The sequence below is a fragment of the Austrofundulus limnaeus genome, unplaced genomic scaffold, assembly GCF_001266775.1.
Source record: "Austrofundulus limnaeus strain Quisiro unplaced genomic scaffold, Austrofundulus_limnaeus-1.0 Scaffold199, whole genome shotgun sequence".
NCBI classification, from domain to species: domain Eukaryota; kingdom Metazoa; phylum Chordata; class Actinopteri; order Cyprinodontiformes; family Rivulidae; genus Austrofundulus; species Austrofundulus limnaeus.
The window spans coordinates 700,918-716,051 of record NW_013952601.1 but is presented as its reverse complement, the minus strand read 5'-3'; the positions used below and the strand labels follow the sequence as shown (position 1 = coordinate 716,051).

General features: G+C 40.5%; 2 protein-coding genes across 2 annotated transcripts in view; both read right to left on the bottom strand.

The window, feature by feature from the left end:
- Nucleotides 1-208: 208 nt before the first annotated feature.
- anos1 (anosmin 1) overlaps nt 209-15,134 on the bottom strand; it is a gene marked incomplete at its 5' end in the record, with an annotated part of 59,976 nt that continues 45,050 nt past the window's right edge. Inside the window, 6 exon segments of the mRNA XM_014018696.1 lie at nt 209-1,320; nt 2,747-2,888; nt 4,633-4,853; nt 5,056-5,227; nt 6,472-6,560; nt 14,930-15,076. Coding sequence (XP_013874150.1) covers nt 1,262-1,320; nt 2,747-2,888; nt 4,633-4,853; nt 5,056-5,227; nt 6,472-6,560; nt 14,930-15,076 — 830 coding nt within the window. The 3' untranslated portion in view covers nt 209-1,261.
- Nucleotides 7,286-11,042, bottom strand: LOC106524756 (tripartite motif-containing protein 16-like). The gene has a single exon (XM_014018698.1). It carries the CDS (start codon nt 10,833-10,835, stop codon nt 9,144-9,146), a length of 1,692 nt encoding a protein of 563 aa, XP_013874152.1. The 5' UTR covers nt 10,836-11,042; the 3' UTR covers nt 7,286-9,143.

Below are 15,134 nucleotides of genomic sequence, written 5' to 3'. Positions count from 1 at the left end.
TACAAGTGCTTTTAGAGGTCAAGTATTATGTTTACAACAGGTTTATATGGACCTGTAGGTCATGTGTCTCAGTTCTCCTGAGTCGATCACTGAATGAAGCCCACCATGATGGATTTCACAGCAAAAGCAAAAAAAGCAGCAGTAATTCCCAAGCAGCTGAATGTTGGAAGGAAAGGCAACAATCACTAATTAAAGCAGCAGCAAAGGGCACAGGTTAAGGATTGTTTTATTACTTAGCCGTTTGTACAGTTTCTAGCATGGAAAAATAACATGTAACATAAGACTCTATTTACAATTCCATTTTTACAAAATGTCTTTACAAGATTTTTTTTTTCTTTTCCTTGGATCAAAAATTTGAGACAAAAATAAAACAAAACACACAAACATCCACATTCACGCACATCAAAACCAAACTTTGTAGTACACACATAAATAAATATAGACATTCACTGACTGTTCCGGGACAAATATTTCTACAGCCAAGAACATGTACAATTCATTTCCTCACGAGTTATAATTTTATTAATAAACATGACATATTAATTCCAATATATTTATTTGTTAATCTGTTAGGGAAATATGGCTAGGATATTGAAAAGAGGTAACACAGACATTGTTTCATGCCGACGGGGATGCTAACGGTCATCATGCAACTCGAAGCAAGTAATTCATTTACAGCTCTAAAATCAAATGTACTACATGCAACATACTACATGAGATATTCTGGGTTAGACAAGACTTTGGGTGCATCAGTTCAGACTGGATGTCTAAGCGCCTCTTTAAAGGGTAACACAAAATAAATAGATGAGTTTCTACATTTCATTTCAAGAGTAAACAAAGGTTCTGTTTTTTCCTACTGTCTGACCCTGTCCCATCGAATCCCCCCCCCCCCAAAAAAAAACCAGGCTTTTACCACATCCAGCCAGAGGGCGTTCTGTTGTGCACGACTGGATTGCAACACATTTTAGAGTTCTTTCATCACTTCCTGTTTGAGTCTGTGAGGCGGGGRGGGGGGGGGGGGGGGGCAGAGTATGAAGTATAAGTTTTTCTGTACACACACAAACCCGTCTGGTGAAAAGAGAGTGTGGATAAGAAGGAGCTGACGTGTTGTAGAGTCTTAAGAAGGAAGAAGGGTAGGGGTTGTCACTTCATGGTCTGGCGTGCGGTGCTCCTTGTTTGGCTCCACGCTTTCCTTCCCTGGCAGAGATGAGGAGAGAGCTGCRGGTTCTTCTCCCTGTTGGGTTTGCTTCGATTTGAACACTCAGTGTCTCTCCACCGACGGCTTCTGGTGATGGGGGTGGTGCTGCCGGAGTCTGGGTCCTGGAAGGAAAAAAAATAATCTAGATTGTCAAACATGGCAACAAAGACTATTAATTTAATGATTCTTCTTGGTAGATTGTCAAAATATTATAAATCACCTCTAAATGAACTTGAATGGCTTGAACTTGATTTCAATAAATCACTCAGAAAGTAATTATTGGCTCACTCTGCGATGGATTTAAAAGGTGGTATTATGCAAAAAAAAWWTTTTGAGTTTTATATCATGTTCTAATGTCATTCCCTCATCAAAAACACACCCGGAGTGTTGCTTTCACTCATTCATGCATGTTTGAGAAACCCTTGAATCTCCAGTGGTAGCCATTTGAAGTTGCCTAAATGCTTGCTTGTACAAAGCACCGCCTATTTGTACATAGCCCCTCCCTGGAACTCATTCCTCAGCCGAGCTCCCTCCCTTGAAGCGTTGTTGTGAAGACGTGCTGAAGTGGAAGTGTCTGAAACAGTAGGACGTTCTTAAAAAGACTTAGACTATGATGCAAAGTCAAATTTATAAACAGTGTTTTCATAAATACTGTAGGTGACAGTTACCTGATTGTGGTAAAGAACTGAACTATGAAAATAAATAATACCCCCACCCCCCTTTAGCTTTTAAAGGCACTTGATTCAAGATGGCTGCCACAGATTATCAACATGAGCAAACACAAAAATGGCTAAAACATGGTCAATTATATAGATACTGAGGTTTATCTGAGTCAATGCCATCACATAATGCGAGCACTAGCAGACTGTGCAAAACTTAGTTCAATATGTTGTTATGTAAGGTGGCAAGTGATCTGCAACTCATCAGAAATGCTACTTTTTCTTTATTTGAGTTATTTTGTTGTTTGCAATCAAACCTAAGAAAAAAACTTTGAAAAGCACATAAATAAGTTGAACAAAGCTGCTCATTTTAAACAGAATATTGGGCTCAAAGTTAATTTCCTTCGTAGGAGCTAGACTCTAGAAAGAGGATGCAAATAATTTGTTGTTGTTAAAACAAGTTTCTTTATGTGTGTTGTGCAGATGGAGGGACCGCTTTAAAAACAAAATCCTTCCCTCAACACTTTAATAAAGTCTGAAATACAACCACACAGTAAACTCAGCCCTCTTTTGAGTCTTAAACATTAGCTGCCTTCTGCTTGCCTCTGGGGGGGCTACATCTGGTTGACAGTCAACGTGTACCAAGTTTTTATTTGTGTGGGGATCAAATTTGGTTGTAATGATAATTTAACTTTGAATCAGTGCCGTGGAGTAGGAGAGGAAGACCACAGAGGAGGTTCATGGATGTAGTTAAGGAGGATAGGCAGGGGGTTGGGGTGACAGAGGATGATTTGCTGAGGTCACCCCCAAAACTGAAAAAAAAGTAATTTTTGTCATAATAAAAATGCCTATATGACACTCATGTTCACCTTAACTGATGGTAACTTACGATGCTGTATGACCGGTAATATATTCGGGGTCTGGAAGGTCTTGACAGTGGCAGGACCCTCTCCTCCAGTTGTTATGACCTGCACCTCCAGCCTGTAGTAGGTGGACGGCCGCAGGTTGGACACTACGAGCAAATTATGATCCTGAGAGGTGAAGGGAGGAAAGCAGAGGACATGTTATCAGCCCAGATACAAAAGCTTTGAATTTGACAGGATTTTAATTTGAACAGGATGTGAAACAGAGATTTATAACCGTCTTTGCAGAAACCACAGACACAAACAAAGGCTTTTGTATTCATAAGGCTGCTGCCAGCTTGATAAAGTGTGCAGTAGGTGGTTTTATTTATAGACAAGCTCAGGAGGCTGGGAGGTGCAGATAGGCACAACGTGCTGTTGATGAAGCAGATTATGTCAAAGAGCGGCTGTTTCAGAACTTCTGCAGAAGATAAAAGAGGAAGACGTGGAGGCAGATGAAGAGGCAGGAGAGGAAAACTTCCAACAGGATGCAACACTTTTTCTGATTTACTGTATATATGTGCCTGTCTTTATGACACATCTTATTACAAGAGGTCACAGCAACATCATCCTAAAATCCCTGTCACATCTGACAGATGCCGTAAACTGAAATGCGGAGAACAAATGTATTTCCGGTGGTGGGCACCAGCCCGCTAAAGCACAAATCCGCTAATTGCAGACCTAAATATTTCGTTTGCGCTTTAGCGGTCTTACTAATTTTTAWAATTCATAAGCGGATTTGCGCTTTCTAAAATTAAAATGCAGTACCGCTAATAACTAATTGTCTACCAGTCATCATTATCTTGAACAGCGGAAGGTATGGCTGTCAATGAATCACAACACACATGATTTATCCAACAGCACCCCTCCAACATAAACACACTTATTGAGAAGGTATACATCCTTGCTGACTGTTGCTTTCGGTCACGGTTTTGATTTCCCACAATGCTTTGTGTCTGTTTACGTAGCAGGAAGGCAATAGCAAAAACAGTTAACTTTTGTAATCCATACTAAAATTTTGTATGTATTGATTTATTTTACTTTACAATCGGAGCTCCTTTAAAAAAAAGTTTAAACGCTGGAGCTCAATACTTGACATAACTGGTCGAAGCAATCGGCCAACGAGGTTAAAGACTCAGAAATGATTTAAAGATGTTATGCTGATGAAGACAGACATCTAGAGGTCAACTGGAGAAGCTACATGGATAACTTTAAAATCCAAGCTCTTATTTTGAAGGGAAGATAGCTTCTTGTACTCTGTGCTTTCGTTTCTCGTCACAAATCAAATCCATCGTGTACCCAGAGTGCATCGCTTCAGTTTTCCAATAAACAGTTTTAAAATTACTTTATTGATGCTTCTTTAATGCAAAATCTACAACAAACAAAAGAAAAAGACAAAAAAAAAAACAGCCGAACTAGCAATCCTCAACAACTTTTTAAAGAATCAGCCGAACTAGCAATCCTCAACAACTTTTTAATTTTTACACCAGGAGCCAAAAGGTCTGTTTCAGGAAATCACATCCCCAGCAATCGTAGAATTAAGTTGTAAAAGAGTTCATACACAACTAGTTGGCAGTGYTGTGCACATACTGTATTGTACATGAATTGTTGCCAGCTAGTAAGTGTCAAATTGAACTTGCGCTTTAAAATTAGCTTCCGCTAGTTTTTCTATGGCATAAGTGCTTTTGAAGTTGTGGACCTAAATATTTTCATAAGCGCTTTAGAAATTGCGGAGCTAACTTTTGGATTAGCGCTGCCCACCACTGTGTGTTTCTAACCGCATATTTTACAAAACTTAAAAGGTTATTTGTATCATTCTGTTGAAATGTGTCACATTTAACATGAAATTTTATTCCAGTGGGATGGGACGTACCGGAGGCAGGATCTGGGACTGCGATATGATGCTATTGGGCAGGCTGTTTTGCCGGCTTTCTGTGTTTATCTCGGCCCAGGTGACCTGGAAGCCTGTGATTCGCTGATGAGGAGCCACCTTGGATACACGCCACAGGAAACTGCCGGTTATGTTTCCCTCATTAATGGAGAAAGAGGCTGTCAGGTTTTCTGGTTTAGCCAAAACCTTTGGAAGCACTGTAACTGTAAAACAAAAACAGGTGGGGTTAATATTCTCATTACTAGGTCAAAATAGAAATGTAAAAGGTGGCATTTTTTCAACGCCGGTATAGATTTTCTGCATTGTCATGACACTGTAACACGCCAAGGAATCAAATGACTGTGTCCACACTGAAGTGGATCGATGTTAAAATGCCCTTCACGTGTCAGGCGGCTGAACGCTCACCTCCCTCCCCCGGGCAGGGGATGTGTTTGTGAGTCTTGCTCCGGATGGTAGCGCAGGATGGGGTGAAGAAGGTGGTGCTCTCGTCCTTGGAGCGTTTCTTGGACTTCAATAGGTGAACGGTGACTTTGTACTTGCAGGAGAACAGCAGACCTGGGAGGTTGATGTAGTTCTCCTGAGCAGAGAAACAGATTTTTTTTTCAGCCCAGATGACTTTGTGGTGTCACCCGGGTCAGGTCCCGTGGAGCTTGGGAGATAATTAAATACACAGCACTGGGGGTAGATCACTTTCCAAAGCCAGGACTGAAACATGCCCCACATCACAGCACTACACTGAACACCCACATGGTTTTTATCTAAGCCAGAGTTTATACTGAGATAATCTCATGTTAAGAATTGATGAAGTAAGAGCTGTTTTTGTCAGATAACATTGCTAAGATTTTTTTGCTAACAAACAGACAGGGCTGACTCCAGCTGTTAATGCTAAAGTTTGAAGCAAGGATCTTGTGCAATGTGTAGCGCTTGAAGTATGAGTATTACTGCCTATCCTTTGGCAGTGACAATAATGAGGAATATACATTAAAGGAACAAGGAGCAGCAACTACAGTGGCTTCATGTGCAAACTGAAAAGAGAGTATCCAGTAAATCCATGCTAATATATTCTCTGCTGTGGCTTTACGCCGTGAACCGATTTCAAAATTTAATCATCTATTGATCTTAACACGAAACACTTTTCTCATTTCTCTAAGGAAACAAAAAAAAATCTAGCTGAAYAGTGGATTCAGACCTTGCGGTAATAAAGACRGCCTATATTAATAAGGAATCCTCTCAGGACAGGGTGTATATTCTCCCTGATATGAAACAGCTTTGATTAAAAGTGAATGAGGCTCTGCGCTCACATAAAAGCACAAATCTGGAATCCTCCTCGGTGATCTATGGAAAATGTACATTTCCTAGCAACCGGAGAGCTGCTTCCCAAAGAATGTGTTAATTGCCAGACTCTGCCATCCCATATCAGCCTGAGTGTCCCCCCATCTTAAACTCTACACAGACAGGACTGGGTCCTAAAACAAATCCTCGTGCACGGCTGAGGCCATTGGAGGTGAATGAACCCTCGTTCCGGGAAACTCTCTCTAAGTTAATGCGTTTTATTGGCCAAAACACCCCATGCCTGAACRTAATTACTGACTCATAGTATTCAAAACAGCAAATGCAAATCCAACATAACAGGACTTTGGGTTCACTCTGTGGAGCTGTTTTTTAAACTGATATTTTTTTAAGCGGCGTTGTCCTTTTTAAGCATCAAACAAAAGGTTAGGTGCGTGCTTTGCATGGGCTTCGGCTGCTAATCAAATCACAGCTGCGTGCACCGACTGCCCTTTGTGACTGGACTGTTTGGTGAGTCTGCAGGGGACAAACCTGCGTGACGGATTTTGATGGTCCTCGAGTCTCATTGTGGCTGCAGTACTCAGGCATCCACTGGACGTGGTAGCGACTTACAGTCGGATCTGTAAAAAGAGAGAAGCATGAGCGAATGGAACGGTGAGCAGTTTATTAAAAAAAATAAAATCAAACTACTCAATATGCTGAGCCTTTTACTTAAAACTTAATCAAACAAAAACATGCTCTGTTCCAAGGGCGAGTCCTACATTCAAAATTTAATTTAAGTAACAGCATTAGGGAGCATATGTCCCAAATGTATTTAATAAACATAAAGTACCCATTAGGTCAACAATAATTGTCGATGGCAAGATTAGGCAACTAAGTGATTAGTAAATATACAGTATTTACTATATGTAAGAATTTTGGATAATTTCTGCATCATTTAGAACCCTTTTTAAGAATTCCTGATACACATGTTTCCTAAGTCATTTAAGCACAAAATAAAATAAAAATTCAAAACAGACTAAAAACCAGAAAAGCTGCCTTTTTTTAATTTGCTGCCAGACTTTCAAAGACTCAAACTAAAACTGCATATCTGCTGATTGGAATATCTGCAGGGAAATAAGTAAGTGAGGTGAGCACTGTGGGTTCCTGCCAAACGGGTCAGTTGTTGTCCTCTGCCTGAGCCTGCCAGTCCAACCTCAGCTTCTCTGTCAGTCTCCTCCTCTGGTGAGGACCAAGAGTTGGGGCTGTCACGATTAGTCGACGACTAATTGATTATTAAAATAATTGATGACAATTTAATAGTGGATTCATCGTTTTTTTTTTTTTGTTCTTTACTTTGTCTCTCTCTCCAAACTGCTTTGACACCTTCCACTGCCACATCTGCCTTTCTGTCCTTGACACACATGCGCAGTAGTGGTAACCGGGGTAGGCCGCGGACGTCACAAAACATTATTCAAACAGGCTCTAGTATCATGGGTACAACACACCTGATTCAGTGCTTCAATTACCTCCTTAAACTCTGTAGAAGCCTGTCAATCATCCATTCATGCAAACCAGGTGTGTTTGAGCAGGAAAACAAGAAAACATGCAGGACAGTGGCCCTCAAGGACCGGAGTTCGACACCTCTGCGATATGTGAAACAGAAACATTGTCGTCTCTGTCTACTCTAAGTTTTATCATCTGAATGTGGCAGCTGGAGTAGAACCTATTGAAGAGGTTTATCTTTTTTATTTCCCAAATGACTGGCCAACTGAAGCACTTTTGCCATAAGTTCAACTTTTCCTATAGGTTCCGAGGACCTACTCAGCCAAGGTTCCAGACAAGATGCGGTGAGCTGACGATTTCATGCCAGCAAACCTGAAAACCAGGGAGCCATGCCCCACGGCAGCGACTGCATCAAAACTGACATTCTTATCCACCATCCTCTAAAGCCACATCAACTTTATCTTTTTATTATTATTATTATTTGTAACATAAGCCATGAAAGCTTTTTCTAGTTCACTTTTAACTTGTGGATGACCAATCATAAACTGAGCACTGAAAATGTTCATCTAGCTGTATGAGTTAAAGATGTACCAYGAGAACAGAATAGTGTAGAACTAAATTAGGGCGAGGTAGGTCCCACTACACTCAACTTTTAAACATTTAGTGACACGTAAGTCTTTTAACAATCTTGGTTTTGCATCTTGGAGGTCTTGACGTGGTTGGTATGAAATAGTATTAAAAAAAGTTTTTTTTAAAGTACCCGACATCTGTCTCCTCGTGAGGTGTCTTCAAGACATTAATTGTACAAATTTGCTTTGTCTCAAAACAAACTAAAACATATGGCTACAGTGTTATCTTGGTTCTTTAAGTGCAGATCTTGAATCTCCTTGACTTCAAGGTCCTGGTTTAAATGAAACTATCACTGAGTAGACAACTGCACAGCTGCTCTTCAGAGAAATAAACAAGACCAAGCAAACCAGTATGTCTGAAATACGCAGGGACAGTCACCTGCATCAGAAAACCAAGGTTAAAATGTAACTACACAATCTGAATTACACCTATAAACTCAACTGTATCTGTGTTTTAGTTGTGTCCAGTTTGTGTACATACTGTATAGAGTGCAGAAAACATCAAGTAATGAACAATAAAAGGACAAAGAGGAATGATTAACTTTATTAACTGGAACTGATAGATTATACATTTTCAGTTTTCTGGTAGGAACAACATAAACATCAGTTACTGTCTCTTAAATCAAGCTGAACATCTTGCTGCGGTCATRATAGGAGTTTACACATAAAACGTTAGTTAGTTAACAAAAATTATTTTAATAAAATAAGAATATGAATTTCAAAACTTACTAAATGAAGCTAAATATTTATCCCAACATGAYAGCTTTATTTTGACATTTATTTTCATAAAATTCTTAACATTTGAACATTTTAGGCAAATAGAAAATGATGTCAAAAATGTTTAGCTGAGACTGATAGTTTTCAACATACGTAGTAATTTGTTCTTGTATATAACTAAGTTTTGTGATTATTTGTAGGGACATTCACTTTCTTTAAGACATTTCAAAAAACAAACAAACAAAATATAACATTTGATGAAAAGCAATTGATTTCTGTCATTTAGACACGAAACAACCAAGATAAAAAAAATTAATAAAATCTGTTCCATGATTAGAAATTGAAACTCACTGAAACTTCAGTAAATTCAGTCTATCCGAGTTTACAGAACTCAGCACTTGACAAATCTAACAAACCGCCAATCCAAAGCCCGGCACAGAGCGGCTGGGTGAACGTGGTCTGGACTCTGTGGAGTAGGGTCATGGTTTCAGAGATGCTGTAGAAACACAGAATCCCTGCACTTTGATCCAGATACACTCCTACTCTGAAGGACTGAGGACCCGAGATGGGAGTTTTGATGTTATTGTACCAAAATTTATAACCGTTTAAGGAGCAGAATAACGTCCAAGATTTGTCGTTGCGTCCAAACACACATTCGTTCCCTCTCCCAGCTCTGCTGATATTTTTATACGCCACTGCTACAGAAACTTCTCTCCCTCTCCACTCCACCTCCCAGTAACAACGACCAGTCAGAAGCTCTCTGCTCAGGACCTGACACCATCCTGTGAATCTGTCTGGGTGGGCAATGTAAGACTGATGCTTTTTCATTACGTTTACCTTCCTGTTCCCCTCTGATAGCAACAACTGTGTGTGTGCTGTGTTTGGATCCAGAGTGATTTTACAGAAATATTTTAGAAAGTCAGCTCTGCTCTTTGGCTCTGGTTGTGACAGTAACACATCGGCATTAGTGGCTACCGGGGAGATGCTCCTCTCCTGGTCCGTCAGAATGTTCTGTAGTTTATCTTTGAGCTCCACCACAGCTGCTAAGACCTCTTCAAAGTACCTGAGAGGACGAACATTTATGCTGGATGAGCGTGGGTGTCCGGTGAGWGCTGACGGTGACGGGTAGCTGTGTAGAAGCTGTTTGGGGTCCTCGGTGTTTAAAAGACGCTCCAGCTCGGTGTCTGTCTCCCTCAGTTCATTGATCTCCTGCTCCAGCTTCTCCTGAAGCTCTTTGACATGACTCACTTCAGTTTCCTGCCAGGAACTGATCTGCTGCTTCACGTCAGAGCTTCTTTTCTGGATCAGACAGATCAGCTCAGTGAAGATCTTCTCACTTTCTTCCACTGTTTTGTCAGCAGACAGATCGATGACTTCCACCTGCTTCTGAAGCAGCTTCACGCTTTTTTCTTGATCCAGGATTCTCTGCTGGATTTCTTCTCGTCTCACCTGGAGCTTTTTCTGTCTCTCAATGATGTCCTCTGTGGCTGAGCCTGTGTCGTGGCCTTTATTTTCATCCACAGAGCAGAGATAGCAGATGTACTTCTGTTCTACATGGCAGAACATCATGGTATCACCATGACAAGAGCAAACACTCTTAAACGGTTCCACCAGCTTGTGTTTCTTAGACGCCACTGAATCACAGTGGCGATGAAGGTGTTTTTCACAGAAAGAAGCCAGACAAACTAAACAGGACTTCACAGCTCTCAGTTTTCTTTCAGTGCAGACATCACAGACAACATCTTCTGGTCCAAGATCGGCAGGAACCACTTGGAGTTTGGTCTTCTTCAGCTGCTCCACTAACACTGCCAACATGGTGTTTTTCTTCAAGACGGGCATTTGTCTGAAGGTCTGCCTGCACTGGGGGCAGTTGTGGATTCCCTTCTGGTCCTCTTCATTCCAGTAGGTTTTAATGCAGTTCTTGCAGTAGCTGTGTCCGCAGGGAATAGTCACTGGATCCTTCAGCAGATCCAGACAGATCGAACAGCAGAAAGCTTCTCGGTCCAGCTGAACTGCCTTTTGTGCCATTTCTCCTCTCTGTGGCCACGGCTGCACGAGTCTCATTTACGTTTGTATTTAAGCTTTTGATCTGAAGGGGAGGGAACAAGGAAATACTGTGTACAGAGTGGACTGGCTTTAATTGGGAGCAGGAAAAAGTGGAACAGGTTATCAAGTTTATGCACATGGCAGAATAAAGGGAACTATAAATGCAACCTTTGTCTCCTCCCAATAAAAAGTCAGTTAAAAATTTACTTTATAGATGTTTTTGGTACTATATTTTTTTGTTTTCACTTAAAACAATTTTTTTGGTTCAACAAAAACAATGTAGATCAAATAATAAATTCTCTAAATAAATTAGTTTATTCATCTTTATGTATCGTAATCTCTTTGCATTAGTGTTGTAATACAATTATTAGCAAGTAATGATGAAATCAAAGAGATTATCTTATCCAGCATTACGACACACTCCAACTTTTGAACAATTACTAGGAGGTCCTGAAGAACCTGCTTTGACCAGTGATTTATTGCCCTGATCTTATTAAAACCAGTTTCCACCAGTTTTTTTTCCAAATCAGGTCAGTAGAAATCTGTCTCGACTATAAGCAGTGTTGGCAAAGACATTGTGCTTCAACCTGAACTGATTGTTGGGTTGTGAAGTGGGGAATTGAAAATATCCTTCATCCATCCTGAGAACTTCATATAGGTATAACAAAACTCCCCATCAAAAACTGGATTGCCATGTCTAAAATCTTAGATGGTAACTAGCAAATAAATACAACTAACTGTAATTTCTACCCACTTAAATATTTTGCATCGAAAACGTGCATTGCCTGTTCATTTCCAATCCAGAAAAACACTCATCTCAAAAACTACAAACATTGACTATTTAAGTCCCTCAGAGACAGGAGACATTGGCGTACCGCTTGTTAAAATCCTTTTGAGGCCATCCAAAAGTTCTTCTCCATAGCTTCACAAAGCTCCTATACAACTAAGGTTTTGCCTTTACAACTGTTCAAACCAGGGCTACATCCGGACAGGTCACAAGTCTGTCACAGGGCCACATAGAGACAAACAAGATAAACAAGCATTCACACTCTCACACTTACAGGCAATTTAGAGTGACCAATAAACATCAAGTTTTTATTGTTTTTATTTTATTGGTTTGTGGGAGAAAACGCACGTGTGCACCGGAAGAACATGCAACCTCCATGCATGAAAGCCAGGAGGCATACCTGCGACAACCTCGCTGTGATGTGACACATATTTCTACTTCAAAGAAATACATATTAATTTTCTGCAACATTGTGACAATGGACTAACCAAAATATGATAATAAAGAAACTGCAGTTTTACAGTTTCCAAAATTTCAGATCATTTAAAAGAGAAGTAAATGACTAATTCCAAACATAAGCACAGAAAGGGTTACAATGCACTCAAATTAGAGCACACAAACATTCTCAGTGCATATTCCTTTACATGGAAGCAAAAAAACTGCCCACATGCATTTGTCTTATGTGAATAACTTATTGTAGGGCTGCACGGTATATGCGATGGCAGAAACAGTATGAAGTTGGCCTATGGTAGAAATTTACCCTCCACCGTCCTGTCGTCAGTTACGTTATCGCACCTGTGTCAACACGGCTGCGAGTGCAGAGACAACTGAGCAGGAGTTTGAAATATTCTTAAAATAAATGAAGAAATATAGTGTTTTTAAAAACACATATAGAGAGAACAAATTTCCCCCTCCCACTGTAGAAAAGTTACGCTGTGTCTCGGGATCATTTCTCCCTCCCTCCCCGCTGCACGTCAGGCAGAGCGAAGCTTTAACAACCGTAGTTTTTTCACACCCAAGTTGTCAGAGAAAAAACTTGTTTTTTGTGTATTGTTACCCACAGAGATGACAAAAAAAGATGTGGACGTTCCTTCAGTCATAAATCCATCTTGCTAATGTAACAGTAGGCTTCTGCTCTGAGAGAGCAGCAGAGCAGCAACTAGTAAGTTCAGCAGGCAGAATCTCATTGTATGGCAGGCTGATATTACATTTATTTGGCTTCACCACACTTACATTCCAGTTATCTGAAATTGTTTTATGACTAGGACTATGTGCAGCTTAACTCTCTTAAGGTCACACTATAATATTTTAGGCAACTTATGACAACTTCAAATTTTTTTTATGACAATTACTAATTTTACTTGAAGTACTGTTTATAACATCCACTTTATTGTGATATTGTTGAAAACTTGAGAMATATTTTTGTTTGATGTTGAAACCTTTTATCATTTGCACTACAGCAAAAATGCTAGGTTTGATTATGATTAGTTTTCTGCAAAATAAATGCTCTAAAAATTACATTATCTTTGTTTTTTTATGATAAATTTCTACCGCGATATATACCGTTACCAAGAAGGGATTCAATTTATACTGTGAGATGAATTTGAGGTCATACCACCCAGCCCTAACTTATTGGTATTTCATAAATTACAACCATCATGTTTACATTTTTGAAGCTTTTCATACTGTTTATCTCTAAAACAAACTTTAAAAAAAAACTCACAAATGTTCTTTATTTTATATTTTTATTAGCTCAACATTTACAGTTTCCTCCTTGTCACCTAAAAGCAAATCTCAAAAAGTGAAAATCATCACTTCATTACACCTCAGCATCTCAACTCCCCCACAGTGTTTATCAACCCATCGCCCTCATCTTGTCTTACAAGATTTATAATTAATTCAACTGTGTTTCTTGGATATATATTTTTTAAATACTTCTCCGATTAATAATTGAGTTGTGCTATGTTCACCCCTCAGCGGGAGCCTGGGTTACAGCGGGGAGATAAAAGGGGTCCTTTGAAGGCTGAGACACAGATCTGGTACTTGGAGCCCTTGAGCTCATTGGAAGCAGAAGAGAGGAATTACACGGAACCGGGAAATTTGGGGTGGGGGGAGTGGGGGATAAACAAGATAGGTTAAGCTGGGTCTGATGAAGAGGGGAAGTGGAATGTAAAACATGAAATAGGACAAGGAAATCAGGTAGAGTACAAAACCGCTGCAGCGTTTGATGAATCAGAACCAAAGTGCTGTCTCTTGTCAAAGCTAGGCAGACAAAAGATACATTATCAGAGCTAATGTACAATATCGTACTCTTTTGTCTGCTGGAGAAAATCCAGAGGCCAGACTGCTTTGGATCACAGACACAATGAGTGAGAGTTTAATCATGCTTCAGTTAACCTGTCCCCTTTTTCTGTCACACAAACCAGATGTCCAGAGACCCCAGTTTTCCGGGCCATCTGTGTGTTTCTATGTTTATAATAGTTAAAAGCAAGGCCATCCTTCAGACTAACGAGAGGCTGTTGCAGACACACCACCGAGCGGGACCACAATACAAGAGGCAGAAAACAAAGCGGGAACCTGGATTAACTCTGCTGTGCTACACTGCGATTCCCCAGCCATGCTTGACCCTTGTCAGCATCACTCAGCTCACCGAATCCAGAGCCAAACTTGCTAACAGCTCCGCGCCAACTCTGTTCTCCTGCTCTCCTCACTCCAATGCAGCAGTTGGTGTCTCACCAGGCATCCCAATCCAGGGATTGCATTCTTGACTCTAGGATGTGGAGTTTGGCTTGGGCGATGACATATATTTCTAACATAACATAGACCAGTGAATGGAACTTGACAGGCTACCCTGAGACCTTGGCTTCCAAGGTTTCCATATTTTCACTCTGGTATTAGCAGAAAGTTTTCAGGGAATGGATGATGCCGGGACAGGCATTCCTTATAGTCTTTAACCCCATGTGGTGCTGCAACCCGCTGCCATGTCTACTCCCTATGACATCAGCTTTTGTGAAACAAAACACATTCAAAGCAAATGTGAGGATCTATTGAACACAGCTGAACTCCAACGCTGTGTGTTTATTGTTCTCTGCTAAACGGTGGCTCCTTTCTGCAGGTCCATGTGCAGGTTTCACTCACATCGCAGAGCGCTCACATTACCAAACCCCATTATCAAGACCCATTGCTTTATTTACATCATCTGACACCATGTTTAAGCCAGTGGGAATCAGTCCCAATATCTTTTTATCTGCATGAGTCATAGTGATTGATGGGAATATTGGGGCACTAATTTGATTCAGGCAAAGCTTAAAAACGGAGGGCTTACCTCCTCGTTTCTTCCARTAGACTCGGACCTGCAGTTGACCGTCCTGGTAGAAGGGCGTGCCTACTTCAAGAGGGCCAGAGGGGCGTTTGGCCAAGGTCGCACCAAGAGAGGATATCTCCTCCTTCTTTGACTTGAGCACCAGTTTTGCTGGGAAGAGAAGAAAGAAGTGTTTGCTGCTGTAGCTAAGATACAATATTAACTGTGT